We start from the raw sequence: 20,376 nt of genomic DNA, 5'->3' as shown, positions 1-20,376 counted from the left end.
TAGATGTTCCTGCTCATTGCAGGGGATTTGGATCAGATGACCTCTGAAGGTCCCTTCCAACTCAAATGATTCCATGATTCACACATGGGAGTGTTTGCCTGGCCAAGAGACCCATATGTCTACCAGAAGAAGGCAACCTCGTCATTTTTAGCAAAATCCAGGTGATCGTGGGGTGGTGGAACACGTAGTGAAAAGTGGGAGGGTAGGGAAGACCAAGGGAGATGGAGGAAAATGGTCAGGCTAGGTTGGAGGGAAGCGAGAGATGGGCCAGGAGGGCTGTGGAGGGGAAGAGACAGACAGGCGGTGGGATGGGAGGAGAAAAAGAGAAGAACTTGGCCAGCAGATGTGTGTGAGCATTTGCCCACCCCTCAAACAGATTAGGACCAAGTCACTGTTAACCACCACTGGGATATGTCTCAAGGAGTGGCCATGTCCCCTTTTTGCTGCTCTCCTCTTGTGTTGGCCTGGGAACGCCTCATGGTGAGCTGGACCAGGCACCAGTTTGGGGGAAAACCCATGGGGATGCTTGATTGGCTTTCAAATGGGAAGCTTCTCCATGTCAGCACAGCATTCATCCCGGCAGACGCCTGCACCAGCACAAGCCAATGGGCAGGGACAAGCTGGGAAAGGGGCAGAACCCACTTTTGGCAATAGAGATGATTTATGATAAATAAGGGTCACCATAGAGCTATGGCCCTGGAAAAATGATAGTTACACCTTTGAGGGAGAGGCAGGTCTGGTTCAGTGCGCTGCTCCCAAGCACTGTTTGCTCACAGAAAAGTCCATCTTACATGGAGCGCGTGGGCCCTACGTTTGGCCAACCTCCCCTGAAAGAAAGGGAGGGTCCGAGCAGATGTTATGAAACAATTTCTCAGCATTAGGATGGGTGGAATCCCTTTTAGTCCCTACCACCAGCAGCAAGTGTGATTTGGTGGTGTGCTGGCCTTGTGGTGGTACCCGTCACTACAGATTTTGGTTTGCTGCTGAGCTGAGCTTTAATCAGTGAGTCTTTGCTGAGAGAATTAGATGCCACCGTGGAATTCCATGTGCGTGAATGGGGGGATCAGTGGCAGCGGGCAGGTGGTGCCGAGGTGCTCTCGTGCCTCATCTGCTGTCCTTCCCGACATCCCATAATGGGTGCTGCTGGTGCTGCTCCTCGCTGGGAGCTCGCAGCCCAGGCTGCAACACCGCTCGGCTTCCATAATCAAATAATCCCCGTGTTTATGCCTCGCTGACTGACAGCGCTGCCTCTGACATATCATTATCGGGAATTTACATTCCTTCAGGAACTGTGAAATCCCCTAACCCCAAATCCAGAGCTTTCCTGTGGCACCAGAGGGAGAGGAAATAATCTGTGATCTTGAGACTTTCAGACCACTGAAGTAAACCCTCTTCCCCTCCCTTTGTTTGATTTAGCACTTTGCAGACTCCCACAAGGGGATTCTTGGTTTCTAACGGGTTTATTTTGTTTTGTCTTCGTGTGTTGTGCTTTTTCTCCTCGCTCTTCTAGTGTCAGTCCTCTCGGGCCATTTGCCTCCTGGAGACTTGGGAAAACAGAGCAGGGAAGGCAGCGCTCGTGGGCTGGCAGTGCTGGGGGTCCCTGCGGTGTGCTGCAGGACAGCCAGGAGACCATGGACATGTGGCACTGTGCTGACCACCTGGCACTGAGTTCTGAGGGCACTCGAGCTGCTCTGCTGCTCAGACCTGAGGTCTCTCCAGCCCCGTGCATGGTGCTGTGAACTTTGACATGAAACAGAGCTGCTCTCTGCCTAAAACAGGCAAGGCAGTGTCTCAGGCCGTGGGTCTCATCCATTGAAGCTAATGAGGTTCGACGAGGCCAAGTGCAGGGTGTTGTGCTTGAGTTGGGGTAATCCCAGGTACATGTACAGGCTGAGAGAAGAACTCACTGAGAGCAGCCCTGCAGAGAAGGACTTGGTGGATAAAAGCTGGGCATGAGTCCACCATGAAGATGCTCAGAGGTTGGATGATGTTCCCTCTGCTATGGGGACAGGCTGAAAGCTGGGAGTGTTCAGCCTGGAGGAGGCTTCAAGGAGACCTCACTGTGGCCTTCTTGAAAGGAGCTTATAAGCAGGAGTGACTTTTTACATGGGCAGATAATGATGGGATAGAAGAGGAAATGGCTTTAAACTAAAAGAGAGAATTTAGGTCAGACGTGAGGGGGAAATTCTTTACCCAGAGGGTGCTGAGGCCTCGGCACTGCTGCCCAGAGCTGTGGGTGCCCCAACCCTGGAGGTGCCCAAGGCCATGGATGGGCCTTGGGCAGCCTGAGCTGGGGGGAGCAGCCAGCTCATGGCAGGGGTGGGGCTCGGGGGACTGTAAGGTCCCTTCCCACCCAACCATTCTATGGTTGTATGATTCTTGTCGTGAGACAGAGCCAGTGGTGGAAGCCAGGCGTGCCCATGGGGACTCCTCTACCTCTGTCTCTGGTTCTTCCCCCCAGGAAGGCACATCTGATCCTGCGGAGGCTGGAGAAAGTCAGCAGTCACTGCTCAACGCTGCTCCGCAGCGCCTACATCCAGAGCCGCACCGAGACCATGCCCTACCTGTTCTGCCGCAGTGAGGAGGTCCGGCCGCCTGGCATGGTCTGGTACAGCATCCTAAAGGACACCAAAGTCACGTGCGAGGAGAAGATGGTCTCCATGCTGCGCAACACCTACGGGGAATCCAAGGGGCGGTGAGGGACGGTGCGGGCCTGGAGCTGTGGGAGGCAGAGGGACTCCGAGGAGTCGAGGACTCGTGATGTGCTGAGTGCTGCTGGGGTTCGGGGACGGGAGGTGTTCGGAGGGGAGAAAGGGGACAGCGAGGCCAAGCCGGACTTTCCCACATCAATGGCAGAGAAACACGAAATCTGCAAGTTGGACTTTCATTTCCTTTCCTTTCGTTTTTTAATTTTTTCCAGAGGAAAAACAAACAAACAAACAAACAAACAACAACAACAACAAAACAACCAACAAAAACCCAACACCTGATACGACTCAGCGTCCAAGTCTCTCCTTTTTAATCTTTTCTTACTGAATTTCCTGGACTACACGCTCCAAAACGCTGCGAGGAGGAGATACCCGCTAGGGGCTGAGCCAGAGCCTGCGGGGGGGAGCTGCTGGGCCTGGGGATCCCCCTGCCCGCCCTGCCCACCCGGAGCCATGGGGCCGGGGACCTGGTGCCGCGTTGGCCAAGGACGCCAGGAGCATCCCAGCTGCGAGCGCGCGGCCCGGAGGTGGAGGCCGGGCAGGTGCCAGGACGTTGCGGACACGCTGGGGGTTTTTTACCACTCCGAGGTGGCAGAATGGCTCCGTGCCTTCGTTCGCAAGGCTCCCGGCAGCTCGTTCTGTGCATTAAAGGTTCATATTAAGTCCGTCTTCGTGCCTCCTTGGTGTTTCTTCCTGATGCTGTCTCGCCGCCGCTTCATCCGGGAGGAGAGGACATCCCCAATGGCCAACCCAATGGCCAGAGACCGGCGCTGACCCCGAGAGCAGGCACTGGGAGAGGAGGGGAAAGTGCAGCCTCTGTGTAGGGTCCTGGCCCTGCCCAGCACCCATCCCGGCCCCGCTGGGAGCTGCAGATGTGTGGGAAAGCCCAAGAAGGAAGCCAGGGGCTAAAAAGACATGGAGAATCTGGTTTCTTTTACTGTCAGATGTGGGTTAGGCTGGCCCGGGATCTGTGTGGGTAATGGATTTTTCAGTCTGGTCGCCAAACCCATAAGTGCAGGAGGGTGAGAGGAAACAAAAACAAAAATCAGAGCTGCCCAAAGCTATTGCTTTTTCTTTTTTAAAGCAAAACAACAAACCTGGAGGGGGGCTGGAGGGGGAAGAGGAAACACTGTGGGCTGAATGAATCAGTTCAGTCAGCCCTAAGCAAATAGTTCTGTTTGTTTTTTTTCCAGGTTATTTAACCCTTTAAAGTAAAAGGAAACAAGCAGGAGGTGAGTTTCAAAATGGACATGTTTTGAAACCAAACAAAGGTGCAGGATTTGATGTGGAGGAAGTTCAGCCAGAGACTGACTTACTCTTCTTGAGATAAACCTATTTGCCTGCTTTGGCTAATTCTGATCGTGTCTCCCACATTGCTCTTGGTTTTCCCTTTTTCCTTCTCTTCATTTGTCTTGAGCCACGTGGATGCTGCAGGTTGGGAAGCCCTCCAGCACCTGGTCAGCATCCTGCTGGAGCTCATGAGAGATGCTGCCTTGACACAGCAGCCTTTGGAGTAAGAGCACTGCAGGTTGCCTGGGAGCCTTTTTTTAGTTAATTCCTTTTCTTGATGGGGTGTTTGTGGGGATGGAGGAGACGATCTCAACTTGCTGCAGACCAGTGCACACTTTGCATTTCCTTGCCCAGGTCTGAGGAGCCCCGATGCAGCTCAGCACCATCTTACCCAAACTGCATCTGTTGGCCTCGTCCAGAGTCACCTCCCAAATCTTGCACCTCTGGAACTGGCAGCTCTGCTGTGAGAGGAGGTATCGCAGCAATATTTGCTCAGCTTGGCTATTGTGTGAAGCAAAACAGAGCAAAAACCCTCAGGGTGCAAACGTGCTGGTGTCCCGGCCTGACGGACCTGACGGACACTGCTGGCATTTTCCGTGACACCAATGACATGACAGATGGGGGTATCCTGCTGGTTACAGGGCTAATGCTATTATGGGATGCCTGACTGCCACAACTGCAGTGCTGTACGAATTGGGAATGGGGACCATGTGCCACAGCCCGCTCACATCCTTGGTGATGCTGGTGGCAGCGCTGGGGCAGGGTGGCCGTGCAGTTGGCAGCCGTTCAGCTGTCGAGGAGCGCATCGAGCTCCCAGCCCAGCGCCAGCCCCAGGCAGCCTGTGGCCGCGGATGCTGCGTACCCAAGCCAAACAAAGCCGAGGAATTCGTTGAGGTTACACATCCTTCGTCTCGCAGCTGAAAGGAAGGTTCTGTGTTTTCTAGCTGGAAACTTTGGAGAATGTAACCCTCAGGCTTTCAGGATAAGCAGTCACAGTCACAGCCCAGCAATGCTGGCCCATGGGTTTGTGCCTGCATGCAGCGTGCACCGTGGCCATCCCCGTGCGTGCCCCAGAGGGAAGGAGCAGCACGAGGGGCTTCCTCTGCAAACACTGCTCACCCAGCGCCCTCCATGTGCTCACACCCATCCTCACCAGCCCCGTTTTTTTGTTGTTTTTTTTTTTAGAACATCTGTGGGCTAACAAGGGGAAGCAGGCAGCAGCTGGGATGGGAAGCTTTCATGCTTCTTAGAAATAAATGTACAACTGGGGGCAGGGGGTAGCTTCCGTGGAGGTCAGCTGGCAGGTAATAGCTTCATAGGAGGGGGCTGTGGTGGCTTGCAGTGGCCATGTGGCTGCTGGCACCAGGCCTTGGTTCACCCTAAGTAAAATGATCAGAAGGCTGCAGATGATAACTGACTGCTGATGACATGACTTTGTACCTACAAAAAAAAAAGAACAGATTTTGTGAAAGCTTTTTAACTGCTGATGGTCCTCCCTGGGCCTCAGTCACCTAGAAGATCAAGACCTTCAGAACTGTTTTGACACGGTACTGCCTGTCATGAACGTAACGCTTTTAGGACCCTTTGGCTGTGTTTTATCAGCAAACTTCTGGGCCAGGTGGTGACGTGGAAGAGGCCTGGGACCAGCTCACCTCCCTGCACTGCGCCTTAGGCCCTGGCAGCTGAGGAACAGCGCTGGGCAGCACGGGTGGCACGAGAGTCTGCAGCCCCCACAGTGCTTGGTGGCACGGCCTAGCTGGCATAGCAGCTTGGGCCTGATAGGAAAGCGATGCTCCTTGCTTGGCCTCCACCACATTTAACATCTTGCCACAGCCCTAGGGCCTGCTCACCGAGCAGTGCCACCAGCCCTTTCTCAATGCAGATATTGATGTATTTTTTGCCCCTCTCCCGCTCTTTAGCGATTGATTTCCAGACTGACACACAAACTGGACGTAGAAACGGTTGTTTTGGCCGCACACCGCAATTGATTGTGCTCGTGTGGTTGTGCATGTGTGAGGAGCAGGAGCCGCCTCCACAGGTTGCTCCTGTCTTAAAGTCTTTATTAATGCTTAATAGATTGTTCAATGCACAGCTAATTGATTTATGTATTGCTGTAGACACAAACCATTTAATACACCACTTATAGGCCTTTTTAGCTACAGTGTGTTCTACTGACAGGGCTGCCCGACGTGCTTATATGCCATTAATAATACATTGACCACTGGCAGGGATGGTGTAGAAGCACCACGTGCTGTCACTCTCTCCCCCCACTCAATATTGCAGTGGATTTTGACAGCTAAAATGCAAAACATCTTTTTTACTGATTCACTTATGCCTGTGTAAAAAAATTAATTTATTGCCGCCCTTCAGTCTATTGCCCCCAAGCACCCCATAGGCTGTGCAGTGTGGAATTCATTCGTTGTTCAGTCCACAGCCTCTTTACACACAACAGTGTTACTGCCACACTCCTAAAAGTAGGCAAAGCATTGCTTTTCTGTAGTGCACATACATCAGGATGGCAGACAGAGCTGTTTGCTATTACAGTCCAACAGCAACAAAAGCAAAAAGACCTGAGAGTGGCACAGCCGGCATTAAGGCTTCTGCTCACATGCCCCATGTCCTCTCCAGCCTCCCTGTCCTGTCTGGGCTTCCCTGAGGAGTTAAATCATTGATAAGGCTGAGAGTTAACTGGGTTAACAATGACTCTCTTCAAGATCAGGGAGTCAATAACTGTCAGGGCTGAATGGCACCTATCCTGACAGCGTGCGCATCCCCAGTTGGGAGATGTCGATGCTGGATCAATTCACACTGTAAATGCTGAATCGATACACATTTCCCAGCTCCAGCAGCACGAACTCTCTCCCCTGCCTACTGCAGCAGCTCTGAGCTGGGAGGTGGGCTGGGGTCTGCACCATGGTCCTGGCACCGCCTAGTGGGGTCCTGCTGTGGGGCGGGCATGGATCTGAGCCCCGTCCATCACTCTGCTCAGCAAAATGATGTTAATGGGACTCAGAGCCTCATTCCTCAGTGCCCACAGGGCTCTGTGTCTGGCACGCTCAGCCCCTGGGTGCACGCGGATGGCTTTCAGCCTTCCTCCCTGCTTAGGTCATACCCCTGAGTCATGGCGAGTTCCTGTTGGGACTCATCTTCTGGATGACAGTGCTGAGTAGCTGATGGAGAACGTAAGCGGCAGAGGGCAGGGGCACAGCACCGCGTCCTTTGATGGGCTCGGTGGCAGACAGGTCATGGCAGCGCCGAGCTGCAGCCTGGCACAGCCCCCGGTGTCACGGAGGCCAACAGCCCCTCGCACGAAATGCAGCCAGCACGCCTTTACATGTGAGCGCTCTTTTCCGAGCAGTGTTTAGGCATGCTTATGGGCTTGAATGTTTTCCTAAAGGTTTCCCAACTGAGGCAGAGTGGAATTCCTCACAACAGATCCCACTGTCTCGGGGTTTGGTGGCAGAACCAGACCCACTGGGAGGGAACCACTCAACACCCCAGGGGTGCTGCCTCCCTCCACCCACCGCTGCCACCTCCACCAGAACACCACGAGTGCCACAGAGCCTGCCCAAAACCAAAGCACGGGGGCACGTGGGCAGGACGGCCCATACAGCTGTGCATGCAGATGTGGGACCATGCTCACCCCCAACACAACCCGGCGATGCTCGGGGCCAGCTCGACCGAAAGCAAAGACGCGGCAAAAGCAAGCGGTCCAGTTCAGAACTCTTTAATACAAGCTTATATTGTTTGTGTTTCTGATTCTCTGTTCTCCCAGCATCTGGGGACATTAACCCTCATATGTGTGTGAGCATGTGTATGAAGATATATACAAAATCACACAGTTAAATATTTAAGCATACAAGGTATTATATATTTATATAATATAGAACTTTAGGGTATAGGAATCAACAATGGCAAAATATTTCTGATGAATCTGACAAAATTTCTTTTTTGAGTGAAACATGACCTGTTTTTGAAAGACCAGAGGAAGTTGTTGTTTATTAAAAGAAAGAGAAAAACCTGTATAAAGAAATTCTGTGAAAATGATTTAACAAAAACCTCATGAACCAAAAAAGGACAACGGTTAAAAACGGTACTGAAAAAAAAAAAATAAATTAGATGAACAACTGTGTAAATATAAATTAAAAAAAAGATGACAATCTTAATAAATAAGCTTTACTATTTACATCTTTATATATTGCTTGGAGACTTAAATTAGATCCGTTAAAAACAAACGAACGCAAAATAAAACCCAAAATCGGAGCAGCAAACGTACAGGCGTGAGGTACAGAATTAAGGGTTGAACTGTATTTTGCTTGTTTCTTTTTTTTTTTTTTTTCTTTTCTCTTTTATACAGTAGACCAGTAGAATTCTTGTGAAAATAGATCCTCAGCACTTCATTGGAGTATTGGTTGACGTCGCTTCCAAAAGGTGCCAAGAAAGATTCCATAATAATAATAATAATAACCATAATAATCATAATAATTATAACAATAATAAAAAGATACAATATGATACATAAATATGGAAGAGCAGTTGGTAATATGAATACATTTTTCTCTAGACGAGATCACAGTTTTATTTGTAAATATTACACTGATATATATATATAATATTACACATATAATATTATATATATATCATATATATATTTATATATATATATTTATATATATAGTACGGCTCAATCCTGCTCCCAGTGAAGTCAACAACAACAACAACAACAACAAAAACCCCCGTTGACTTGGTGGAAGCAAAATTCAGCCTATCATCTGCAGACAGGTACGTAATTACAGAGGCCGTACAATGCAAACTCCACAATGGTTCCAATTCCCTCTTTAATTGCTGGTGAAATGTTTCATTAAAGCCCTGGTTCTTTACACTCAGAAGATGGAAACGGGTGGCTGAATTGTGGCCTCACCAAACGAATGAAAAAACAAAAGACCAACCCAAGCCAGAATGGGAACCAAAGACAACTTGGACTCATTAGCTCTGCATCTCGACCTAACAGGACTAACAACACCAACAAGTAGCACCAAGACTCCTCGTCTGTCACATGAAGCCAACGCAAGCTCTTGGTTCTGGCCTCAGAAGAAGCGATTGTTATTCTCAATGAATCTTGGATGTGTAGATCAGGTGAAAAGGGGAAAAATTCGGCTTGCGAAACTAAGACTGAAACGAAACCTTAGGCCCCACTTTGCTCCTGCTGACACAACCAGGGGCTTTGAACACCGGTTCCCCAGGTGGCAGGAATAGCCCAACACAAACTCCGATTGCCCAAATCAGCTGTAGCTCCAAGAAAATACATCTTGGGCCACCTGGGCCTGCTGGAGCCTCGGTCACCAGAGCCTCAGTCATGCTCCCACTGACCTCAGTGGTCAGGGGCCTCCAGTGGCAAGGGGACTGGTCCCTGGGCTTCAGGGTGCACAAGGCCAGCTGTCCACTCAAGGGAGATGGTCACAGCCGGATGATGGGATGGCGCAGAACAAACGTGAAGGATATCACCTTCATTGCACCACTGAGACTTACATGGGACCACCGAGATCACGACCATGAAGATATTGAGAGCATTGTCTAAGCCGGGCAGAGGGTCCCCTCCCAGTGACACAAACACACCCACCGAGTGTCACTGAGGCATCCATGGATTGAGCAGGGGAGGTCAAGACGAGGCCAAAGGGGTGGCAATTTCCATGGCATCCAAAAAAATGAAAAGGACTAATCTCCAGCTCTGAAACACCCCCTGGGCATCCCAGCCTCGCCTGACCTCACCACAACACCTCCTGTTTTCTAGCTTGGTCTCGAGTGGAAATGATAGGGTGGGAGTGCAGGAAGGGGAACTCAGCACCCCGCTTCCCACAAATGGGATCACCCATCTGCTCGCGGAGCAGCATTCCCCTTCCCCTCTTGCTCATTCCCAACCTCTCGCAACTCTTCGGGATTCAGACTGTGCAGTGCTTCTGAGTGCAGTAATTAGAGCACAGTGAAATACTGGTTAAATGCATATGTACAGTTGGATAATGTAAAAATAAGCACAAATACTCACTTAAAAAAAAAAAACTGGGAAAAAAAAAAAGAACCTCCCCCCCCTCCCCCCAAACAACAATATACCAGGGGAAAAAATACCTTAGCCTTAGTTCCTGGACTTATCACAAAGCACAAGGAAAACAAAACCAGACAATGTTATAAATCCTCACAGTACTTCTAGGGAAATCTACACTTAAGTATCTAGCTCTACTCAGCTGGCAGAATCAGTGTTTTCCTTTCAAACACACAAAAATAGGCTTTGCTCTTCTTGGATTTGGATTATGCGGGTTTTCTTTCCTCCTATTTTTGTTATTATTTTTTTTTCCCATTTGAATCCTTTGTAGCAAGAAACTTTTGTTGGCTATTGGCTTTCTTTTTCTCTCTTTTTTTTCTTTTTTTTTTCTTTTTTTTTTTTTCTTTTTTTCTTAAACACAGGTAAAACCTAGAACAAACCGACAGTTACAACCAAGTGAAACCGAAACCGGAAGGGAGGTAGCTGGAACCCGACTCCAAGAGTCCTCTGGTGCCATCCTCCTTTCTCAGCCTAGGAGGGGACAGCAGGAGATGCAAGAAAAGCGGGACGACACCAGCTCAGCCCATCTGCGAGAGGGTGGGGAGGGAGCGGGGTAGCAGCTGATAGGAGTTTCCCACCCCATCCCGCACCGTTCACTGCTTTCTGCTCCAGCTTGTCCTCCCGCTGGCCATGGAGACCACTGGTGTCCCTCTGGAAACAGCCCTGGCTCACAGTCTGTGGCAGAGATGCTCTTGGCACCTATGTGACCTGGACTTTATAAGCAGCTAAATTTCATCAGCGTGAGCACCCTCTCCTATTCCCCCAGTTTTCTGGTTTGATTTTGCCCTCTGTCACCCTCTCATCTCCCGCTGGATGTCCACCACCATCATGAAGGCTGGTCCCCCAGGACTCTACCAGGCAGTCAAGGTCCTTACAGTCGTAGATGCTGCAAGGCCATCCAGTTGGACAGGCATCTGCACCCCATGGGTCCCCTCTCCTTGTTCCCCTTAATGCAATCTGATCCCCCTGAAAAATTAAAATGTAGCGTTTTTAACATGAGTTAAGGTGACTCAGAGCAGCACCTCTGCTCGCGGTACTCTCAGCCCCGCTGGAGGAGATGGACAGTGCCAAAATGGAAAAAAAAAAAACATCAAATAGCAGCATGGAAGGCCTCCGTGCGGGGAAGGGACCTGGCTGTCCCCGGACTGCTGCGAGCAGAGGCTGGCCCTGGCTGGACAGAGTCACTCAGAGGGCCCTGAGCCCACAGCAGCAAGTGGCAATAACGCTAACACAGACCTGTCTCTGTTGGGCAATTCCTAGGTGGGAAAAGCAAATGGAAAATCTCCTCCACGCTGAGCTGCAGAACTGATAAAGGAGTTTTGCAAACTGGTCTGCCATCAGGATGCACATAGGGCCTGAAGTGGGGCTTCCTGCAAGGGTGAAATCCGCATGGTGTGGAGGGGAGAGATCCTCCCAAGATGCCTCAGGTACTGATGAGCTGGCAGCCTGAAAGGGTTCAGAGGTGCTGTGCTCCTCTGATGGGCTGGATGGCACATGAACCAAACCACCGGCAGAAAGCAGGAGGATGAACGACTGAGAAGAAAGCAACCTTCTCCCAATTACTTACTTCTACTGTTAATTAGGTGGCAAGGAGCACAAGTGGAAGTTTGCCCAGGACTAGTTTTTGCTAATGCTCTCTACACTGGCAGCCATTCAGCCTAGCTCCATAGAAGGAGCCCTGATCCCACTGCATTGCCCTTTCCCCAGTGCCCTGCATGGTGGGTACAGAGCCATCCGCACGGCTCCCACGGCCAGGCCCTCTCCAGGAGCTTCCCAACAGACAGCTCCTCACCTTCTTAAGCTCATCTGCTCTCCAGGCCTCCAGATTTTAGGTTTTGAGATTATTCTCTGGTTTATTCCCACAGAGACGACCTCAACGGTGGGTGAGAACAGCCTGGCTCTTTGCAGCTACAACTCTGTCAGTTTTCCATTTCTAGTTTTCCTACCTATCTTTACATCCATCTCCATGAGCGAAACGATTCCCCTTAACATTTCTGCCTTGCTGTAGTGCCTGAATATTCAAAAAAGCATGAGTAGGAAAAAATCTTTCCAACTTATCTTTTCCCAGTAAATTGTACAAGGCAGGACAGTGCCAAGGAACAGGAAGAGTTAACACTTGGGAAGATGCTCTTCCAGATGTGTGCTCCTTGCAGCAGGAACCCAAAGCAGCAAGAGACAAGCCCAGGCCATGCTGAAGACATCTCTAGGCTTTATGTGGGATGGTTTTAACAGCAGCAATAGCACTAAGATGCATTGGGCATCTCAGTGACTCAGTGTGATGATGAACCCTACGATGAAATGAGCCCCCAGGACTCTGGCACAATGCGAGCCCCTCTGGGCTGAAACAGGAGGATGGAGCTATATGAAAGGGAATTATGAGGGCTGCTGCAGCTAATGCCCTTCCTGCTGGAAGATTACAAGCAGCTAAGCTCCCAGTCTTTCAAAGATGTCTGACCTACAGGCCTGGATGCTTAATACTGACAAATATGGCCAAAATTCTAACACTGTCTCCCCATAGCACATAGTTCCTCCTCTTCCCCTCTCCTAGGAAAACAAGAGCATGAAGCAGTTGTTAGATATACACAGCCATAAGAGTGGGGTGGAGGAGGTTCAGAAAACCCCTGTGGTGGGTGGAGACCAAAAAGCAGATTCCTTTGGCTGGCTGGTGTCCTGTTTTCTTGCCCCAATGCTGAGGAAGAGACCAGAGGGTTTGAAAGGCAGGTTATAGGTAAGCTTTAAGGCAGACTGTTTGGTTGCATGGGGTTGTTTTCACCCTGTCCTGACACAGTAAGGAAACTAGTTGTATGGGACATAGCAGCAGGAGTAGCAGCAGCAGACATGCTCAAATGACAAGTGCGGGGGTGAGTTACCCTCTCTGCTCCTCAGAAGCAATCATCCACATTCCTTGATGCCAGTCCTGACTCCCCACTCCCTGGCTCCACTGGGGGACCACTTGCCCACCTCCGCAGAGAAACATCCCAGCAGCCCTGTGGCTTCTGGCCAGGTGACAAGGGGGCTTTTTGTTTGCTTTTTGAGGGTAGGGGGGAGAAGGAGGAGCTGTACAGAAAGGTCACTGCAGTCTGCTGAGCTCTCTGGCTGGAAGCAGCGTTCTTGTGAGGAGCAGATGCGTCCCACGTCTCGAGCCAACTGGGCGCCTGGCAAGTCGCTTGCCAAGAGGCACAGCCCTGTGGAGACCCCACCCCAACGTCAGTGCCCCGAGCATGAGATACCTTGGCATTCAGCATCAGAAAAGGCTCAGCCCGGAGTCCTCCAAGAGCACAGCCTCTTCCACGAATGGTCTGAGTTGTGAGTGCTGGAGAGGGGAAAGTGTTTTTGCGTTGATCATAATCTCTCACTCTTTCTCTCTTTCTCTACTTAATTCTATAAATATGTGTACATAAATAGCTTGTTTCTCGCCTTAAATCTAGATACGAACTGTTCAAATTAGGTGGGCATAACATGCTGTTTTGATACATGAAAGTCTTCTCGACTTGACTCTTGGTTGTTTCTTGTCATCACTATTTAAGATACAGTTAATACATAAACCCCTACTTTAAGTTCTCCTTGGACACAAATTAAAGGCAGACTGGTTGAATCTAAGGGTCTCTGGTGCAGAAATGCCATCCAGTTGAGCAGCTAAATGTTAAAAATGATACCAAAAGGGATGTGGTGTCTCTCCTAGCCTGCCTTGAGCACTGTGGTCCTCCATTCCACGTCGCTTGGTGTTACCCAAGACTGAAGCCACGGAGATCTTTCTGATTGTGCTCTTGGGCGTTGGGGTCCCGGCAAGCACACTCTCCTTGTAGGTCACAGGACATAGGGAAGGGAGTAACCTGGGGAAGGAAACACAGGCACGTGAAGGAGGGAATACACAGTACCATGCAGAACAAACGAGACCTCTGGAGTGATATCTTCAGACATAAGCTGGAGTCTGCAGCTGCATTATTTTTTATGGTGATTTATTTCAGAGGCACTCTGAGGCCTCAGGTGAGCCACTTGTCCCTAAGAGAGGCTGTGAAAAGCATAAAGAAGAGCCTGTTCAGCTCGTGCAGTTACTGGTCAGCAGATCCTTCCTTAACAGCTCAGGTAAGGCATGTGGACAGCTGAATGAGGAGACATGTACTACGCAAGCAACCCCAAGGCTTTTGGGGTAGCTACCAAAATTCTGGGCCTGCGTTATGCTGCCAACCTCTTCTAAAGGGCTATCCTTCTCCTAAAGCCTACAAACACCAAGTGATGGCAAAGCCACCAAACTCCCAGCGCACATGACCAGTTCAAAGTCTCACCGAACATTATGCCCAGCAGTTCCCAGCTCAGCATTTCCACCCACCTCCAGCCTGGGGATTTGGTGAACCCTGCTCCTGGGCCATAACCTCCCCTCTGTAAGGCACCACTCTGCAGTAGGGCCCTACGGTTTGGGTCCTGTTTCCGTGCCTAAGTATATTTGTGTGCTCAATTATGAGTGTTTTAGGTTTCATTTCCTAGCAGATCAGTGAAAATGCAACCCGGCAAACAGACTTCTCTAAATACCTGTTGAGTTTAAGGGCAAAAGATGCAGCTAGCGGGCACTGAGAAACGGCAAAGAAATACAAGTGAGTCGCTGCTACGTGCAGATAAAATCTGACCACGATCTCTGCAGAAGTGTGGGAAGGAGCTGAAACAAGACTGCAGTGCCTGGCTAGCAGACGTTGATTTTGGCATATTGCATCATCTCTTTCACATAAAGAAAAGGGGGTGCCAGCGGAACAGTGCCTTGCTTGTCTTGAAGTGAATTCCCAAGAATTTCTCTCATTTGAGCAGACTGAGCGAATGACCTCACTCCCCTCCTTAACACTCCTTCCCAGACAGTGCCACAACTTGTTCAGTGCTCCCCATGTCTGCTGTCCGTGGCTTTGCTGCCACACGTTTGCTTTCTCTCTCACAAACGCATCTCCCCAGGCCATGAAGGTATGCCCGTTCCCTGTGCATCACCACCAGCACATCTAGGAATGCAGACTAAGCGCTGTGCTTGAGCACACAGCCGTCATTTCCCAAAGTCCTCCCCTACGTGTCCCTGCACGTCCATCACTACGTGCTTTTCTCCTGACATATGAGAACGGGACAGAGGGGTGTGGGTCTTTATTTCACAACTGGGGAGCCTACGGCAGGCACATGCTGACAGAGACATTAAATAGCCAACACTCATCACCACACCAGGCTTCAGAGAGCCTCCTCCTGTTGCTTTCAACTTCCATTCCCAGAAGACGTGACCTTCCTCACCAACCTATGGCCTCGGTGACTTACGAGCTGAAGAACCAAGCAGTGAATAACCTGAGTCTACCAACGTGCAAATGTGGAGGCTGCAAAGGAGACAGTCCAAAAGGTTAAAAACAAATGGATTCAAGTAACCGGATACTAAAGAAGCTTTAGAAATTGCAGAAAACAATAGGAGCTTAAGGGTCACTGGATCCAACAGAAGCCAGCCACAGTAGGACTGTTCCATATCACAGTGTTATGAATATTCTCAGATAGGAAAATGGAGAAGTCTGTAAACAGTGGGGTTCGGGAAGGAGGCTGCAGAGGGACTGTCTAACAACTGAATTAAAACACTGCAGAGAACAAAATGATACATGAAAGGAACTGACTTATTTCGTTCAACAGAGAGGGAAACATTTTGGTTTAGATTATCTGCTACAGTTCAGGTTCGACCTTTCCTTACAAGACCAAAATAAAAAGGGCTATTCAGAGCAAAATTTATGTCTTGGAATGAAAACTTACTTCACTTAGAAAATGCTCAAACAAAACATGCAGATATGTCTGGAGTTTTCCCTTTTATTTTTTATCCTGAATCATTCAGTTCAGCCCGGATTTGGCAATGATTTTGACTTAAAAAATCCTTCCTGTTGTACAACAGAGCTACTGGTTGGAGGCGAGATCTGGGCTCCTGGTTCTTTCATTTGTCTTGATCAAGCTTTTTTCCTCTCCCTGGCCTAGATTCACTACATTTGTCTGTAACATTCTAACAAAGGCAATTCAGTGTCCCTGCATTCAATGGAGAAAGACAGGCTCACAGAGAAGGTGGATACACAGGAACAACACGCTGAACACAGGCACTTCAGTGAAGTGGCTGAAATTAGCCATGATCACCTTACTGCTCTTTGGCTCCGCTGCTCTCTGCACACGAGCACAACTGCACCCTCTCTCACTGGCGCAGACATCCCATAAACGCTAACATTTCTCTTGGAGGAACAAGAGCCAAGAGTGAAAGCCCTGCATAACCATGTCTCTGAACTGCTGGCTCTCATTCCCTAACTTACTTTGTGGGCTGTGCTGAAATTGTGACCCCAGGAACCCAAACTGGCATGAGTTTGGTGTTGCGTTGGAGTGCTCTACCTCCCGCATCCCCTCTCCTCCCCATCTGAACAAAAGCTCCACGTAAGAGAATAGATTGTTAGTGCACTGTAGAAAATATCTGGGAAGAAGGAGCCACTAGGGAGGTGTCTTCCCATGTGCTGTCCCCTAGAAACCCTCTGGTCTTCTCTCAGCGGTCACGGACAGAAGAGCAGAAGCTGTCCCTCTGGGGCACAGCCACGGCCCAAAAGCAGCGCTGCACGGCCCAGCAGCAGTCGCAGCAGTGGGGAGCCTGCCTGGCAGAGGGTTTCTTCCTGATCAGATTAGCCTCATTCACTTGGTGACCTTTACAGATTTTTTAATGCAATTTAATTTTTACAGTGCTATTGTCCAGAGAGATGAATAGTTCTCTTACGGCAGCGAGCTCCAGAGATCAGTTTTCTATTATGTGAAAAGGCAAAGATTTTTATGGGGAGTGAGCACATCCACAGTCAAATTAGACAGGACAAAATTTGCCAAACGCTAAACAGTGATGCGGGATTTCCACTTTAAACATCATCTACAACAATTAAACATTTGATTTCCTCAAGGACCTGAGGTATTTAGGGAATCGAACCCACACGCAGCATCTACTGGGATTGTCAGAAGTGCCCAGCACAGAGAAGCCTTAAAATGCCTTAGAACAAGGGCTGCCTTTTGTCTTGGGCTCGTTCTGTGGCAGTCCTGTGGAGCACAGATCATGAACAAAGCTGTTGGATGTGCTACAAATAATAAATACTGTGCTTTTTTCTGAATGATAGCCTGTTTAGGTGTGGAGCCCTGATACATGGACTCTAAGATTAACTGCTGCCTTTCATTTTAAATAGACTGGAGAAAGCCCAAGTCATTAAACAACACATATGATTTGCACTGAAATTTTGAGATATATCCACTGTAAAACAGTATTAAAGAATTGTCTCCTCTTCCTTCCATCTGTCAAGTCCTGTGCTCCCCTACCTCTCTCCACAGAGGAAACCTGGCTATGGCTAATATCAAGGAGAGCGTGGAAGAAAAGCTGAAAATCAAGCTTAGGGCCTGGCTCATTACTGGATGGAGTACTGCAGGATACAGTCTCCACAGGCTACCTAAAATAATCTGAGAAAGACCAAAGTGAAGAACACAGCTCTGCACACCTACACGCTCCCCCTACACACGCACACATCTCCTGGAGGTGATCCAGAAACAAAGCCATGGCTTGGATCAGCAGCACTCAGGGGAACGTGGGCCACACCTGAAGCACGGAGGACTACAAGCCTGTTTTCGAGACAAAACATGCTCATGTTTGTCACCTTGGCAGCATGCATGGTACAGCAAGGATGACCTGGACTGCCCCACACCCTTCATTTTTCCCAGTGAGTTGCTCAAGGAGTTCTGGCCACACTGCTGCAGGTGATGGGATGCCAGGCCTGTACCTAATGTACTGGTGGTGCAATTGTACGTGCCTGGGGTGTGACACCATCCAACTCCCAACTCAGCACCAATGTGTCCAATGCATGAACCCCTACTTCTGTCCTCCATGAAGGCATGGGAGCACTCTCCCATGCCAGGTGATGAGACCATGACCAAAACTCACACTGCTTTTGGAAGCAGGGCTGCATTTGCCCTTGATGCCATGTTCTGGACTATGGGAGCAAAGACAATGGTAAAATATAGCGGTGCAGAAACGGGACCCAGGTCATGAAACGAGTCAAGAGCCATAAATCCTATCTAAAGAGGCTGGTGATATCCCAAGACAGATTCCTGCTGAGAAAGTCCAGTGTGGGAACACTGACAGAAGAAACAGCCGACAGGTACAGGGAGGGGTGGGAAACACTTCTGCAGAGGGTTGCAGCTTACCCCTCGCACACGTTCATATCACACTGACCCAGCTCCACCTCCCATCCAGGGAGGGCAGCATCGGGTCTGGGCTGGAGGCAGGGGGAAGCAGGGGAGGAGGCATGGAAAGTGTTGGGAAATAGCCTGTTGTTAGACTTCAGCTCTGAAGTGTTTGCAAAATCTCCCAGACGGGATGAATGGGAACTATGAAGACCCCGCTGCACACAGAGCCTCTGCGGTGAACACGGCATATCGAGATAAGCGTGGCAGGCGGTGCTGAGTGTCGCGGCCCCGAGACCCTCACAGCTTGAACGCTGGGGAGTATTTTGCTCCCTGTCAAAGCCCTTGTGGGACAAAAATGCATCTTGTCATGTTCTTCCCAGTGGTTTTTGGCATTCAGGTCACAAGGGCTGCTTGGAGATTATGGAGCAAAAAAAGAGCCCCCTTTTAACTCTGGAGGCTGGTATGCAGGTTCACACCTAGGGCACCTCTCGAGGGGGCCTGGGAAAGGCGAAGATGAAGCTTGTAGGGAACATCCTGAATTTCTCTTATCTGCACCTCTTTAAACTGTGCTTTCCCCCATCAAAGCCAGCAAGCCTGATGTAATAAGACACAGCTCACCTAAACCCAGCTGACCGTCATCAATGTCCACTGGGTCCCATCCAGGAGCAGCCCCACCGGTGGACCCAGAATGGCCCAGAAAGGCAGCTGGGATGCTCGGGGAAACCCTGGTGGCACAGGACGCTGGGTGCCCAATGCCCACATCCACACCAAGCTCTGGCACTCGCGGGGCTGAGCTACACGAAGGAGCCCTTGTGCCAAACCACACGGAGCTCAGCTGCTCAGCCATCAGCTGCGCTTCCTACCCTTGTGCTACTGATTGTGCAAACATGAATGTAATTAGTCTAAATAATCACCAAAGATTTAATAGCAGCCAGACCACCCAGAGGCCAAATAGCTGGCGGTGGAGCAGGGAAGGTTTGTTCGCTGGTTTTTGTAACACTTGCTAATGAAGTGAGGTCGGATAGCAAAGCAAACACCCTCCACGAGCACTTCCCCTGGGAACGCTGTATGTTGTGGGAAGCCCCACGTCCCTTGAAGCCAAGACTGTTCTCTCAGGATAGGCAACATGTGCTACTACCGTCCCTGCTTTTAATTTATTGCCGCCTGGAAAGCCTCCCTGAACGATTATGAAACCGGCTCTGAGCCCCAAAATAAGCTCCCATCCCAACCAACCATGACTGGAAGCGCTCCTCACATGGCAAGCAGCGAGCCACTTACACTGCCATCAAAAGCTCCTGGGGAAGTGAGTTCACCCAAAGGCCTGGGAGAAGCAGCATGCTCGGAGCACGCAGCAGCGCCGAGCCGCTTCCAGGGGCATGAGGCAACGCTCCCCATTGTGTCCGGCCTTCCTCCGTGCTCACCCGGCATTCATTGTATCTCACCAGCTAATTATAGAGCTGACAAACACACCCGGCTGGGGACGTCCGAGCTGTTGGGAGCAGCACCGTGTCACGGCCATCGATTCTTCAGGATAAGAAGAATTTCCTCGGCCAGGGTGGTCACTTAGGCTGCTAATTGTGCACGCTGCCTCAAAATCATGTTCTGCAAAAGGAGCAAGACCTGCAATTCCCCAGGACAGGTCTGTGCAGCGGAGAGAGCACAGAGAAGGCCCTTATTTCTCCAAAATACCAAGAAATGATTATTTCTGGTTTCTGAGGGGTGGGAGGGGGCAGGCCCCCCTTTCTAGGGAGACAGGGACAGTCTTGGGAAATCCCTCCTGGAGCCAGCAGCAACCCTCCAGTTCAAAGCTCCTTTCTTTAGGCCCTGAATTCTTGGCCATAAGTCTCTGAAGAGGTTTTGATAAGTTGCATATCTCGTAGATAAGCAAAGCTTTGGATGAATCCCACGCGGTTCTCTATCTACCGCAAGTCCTCATTTGTTTTCCGCCAAGGCACTTGCTGGTTTTCCTCTCCAAGGTGTTGGACAGCAATGTCAAGAGGCTGAAGGGGCGGCATTTGAGATGGGAGTTTTTGCCAGGTTGATGTTTCTTTTTCTTTTCTTTTCTCAGGGCTCTGGGGCAAAGGGGTGGAGGGA

At 50.0% G+C, this 20,376-nt stretch overlaps 2 protein-coding genes across 2 annotated transcripts in view; one reads left to right on the top strand and one right to left on the bottom strand.

Annotated features, from left to right (window-relative positions):
• The window catches only part of ASTN2 (astrotactin 2), a gene marked incomplete at its 5' end in the record, with an annotated part of 265,286 nt that extends 261,909 nt beyond the window's left edge, over nucleotides 1-3,377 (top strand). Inside the window, one exon of the mRNA XM_021414154.1 lies at nucleotides 2,462-3,377. Coding sequence (XP_021269829.1) covers nucleotides 2,462-2,699 — 238 coding nt within the window. The remainder of the gene's footprint in view (nucleotides 1-2,461) is intronic.
• The window catches only part of PAPPA (pappalysin 1), a 175,090-nt gene continuing 162,423 nt past the window's right edge, over nucleotides 7,710-20,376 (bottom strand). The window contains exon 22 of the mRNA XM_021414277.1: nucleotides 7,710-13,928. Coding sequence (XP_021269952.1) covers nucleotides 13,821-13,928 — 108 coding nt within the window. The 3' untranslated portion in view covers nucleotides 7,710-13,820. The remainder of the gene's footprint in view (nucleotides 13,929-20,376) is intronic.

Source organism: Numida meleagris, chromosome 16 (assembly GCF_002078875.1).
Source record: "Numida meleagris isolate 19003 breed g44 Domestic line chromosome 16, NumMel1.0, whole genome shotgun sequence".
Taxonomy (NCBI): Eukaryota; Metazoa; Chordata; class Aves; order Galliformes; family Numididae; genus Numida; species Numida meleagris.
The sequence above is the reverse complement of the archived record's forward strand: the minus strand, read 5'-3'. Positions and strand labels throughout refer to the sequence as shown.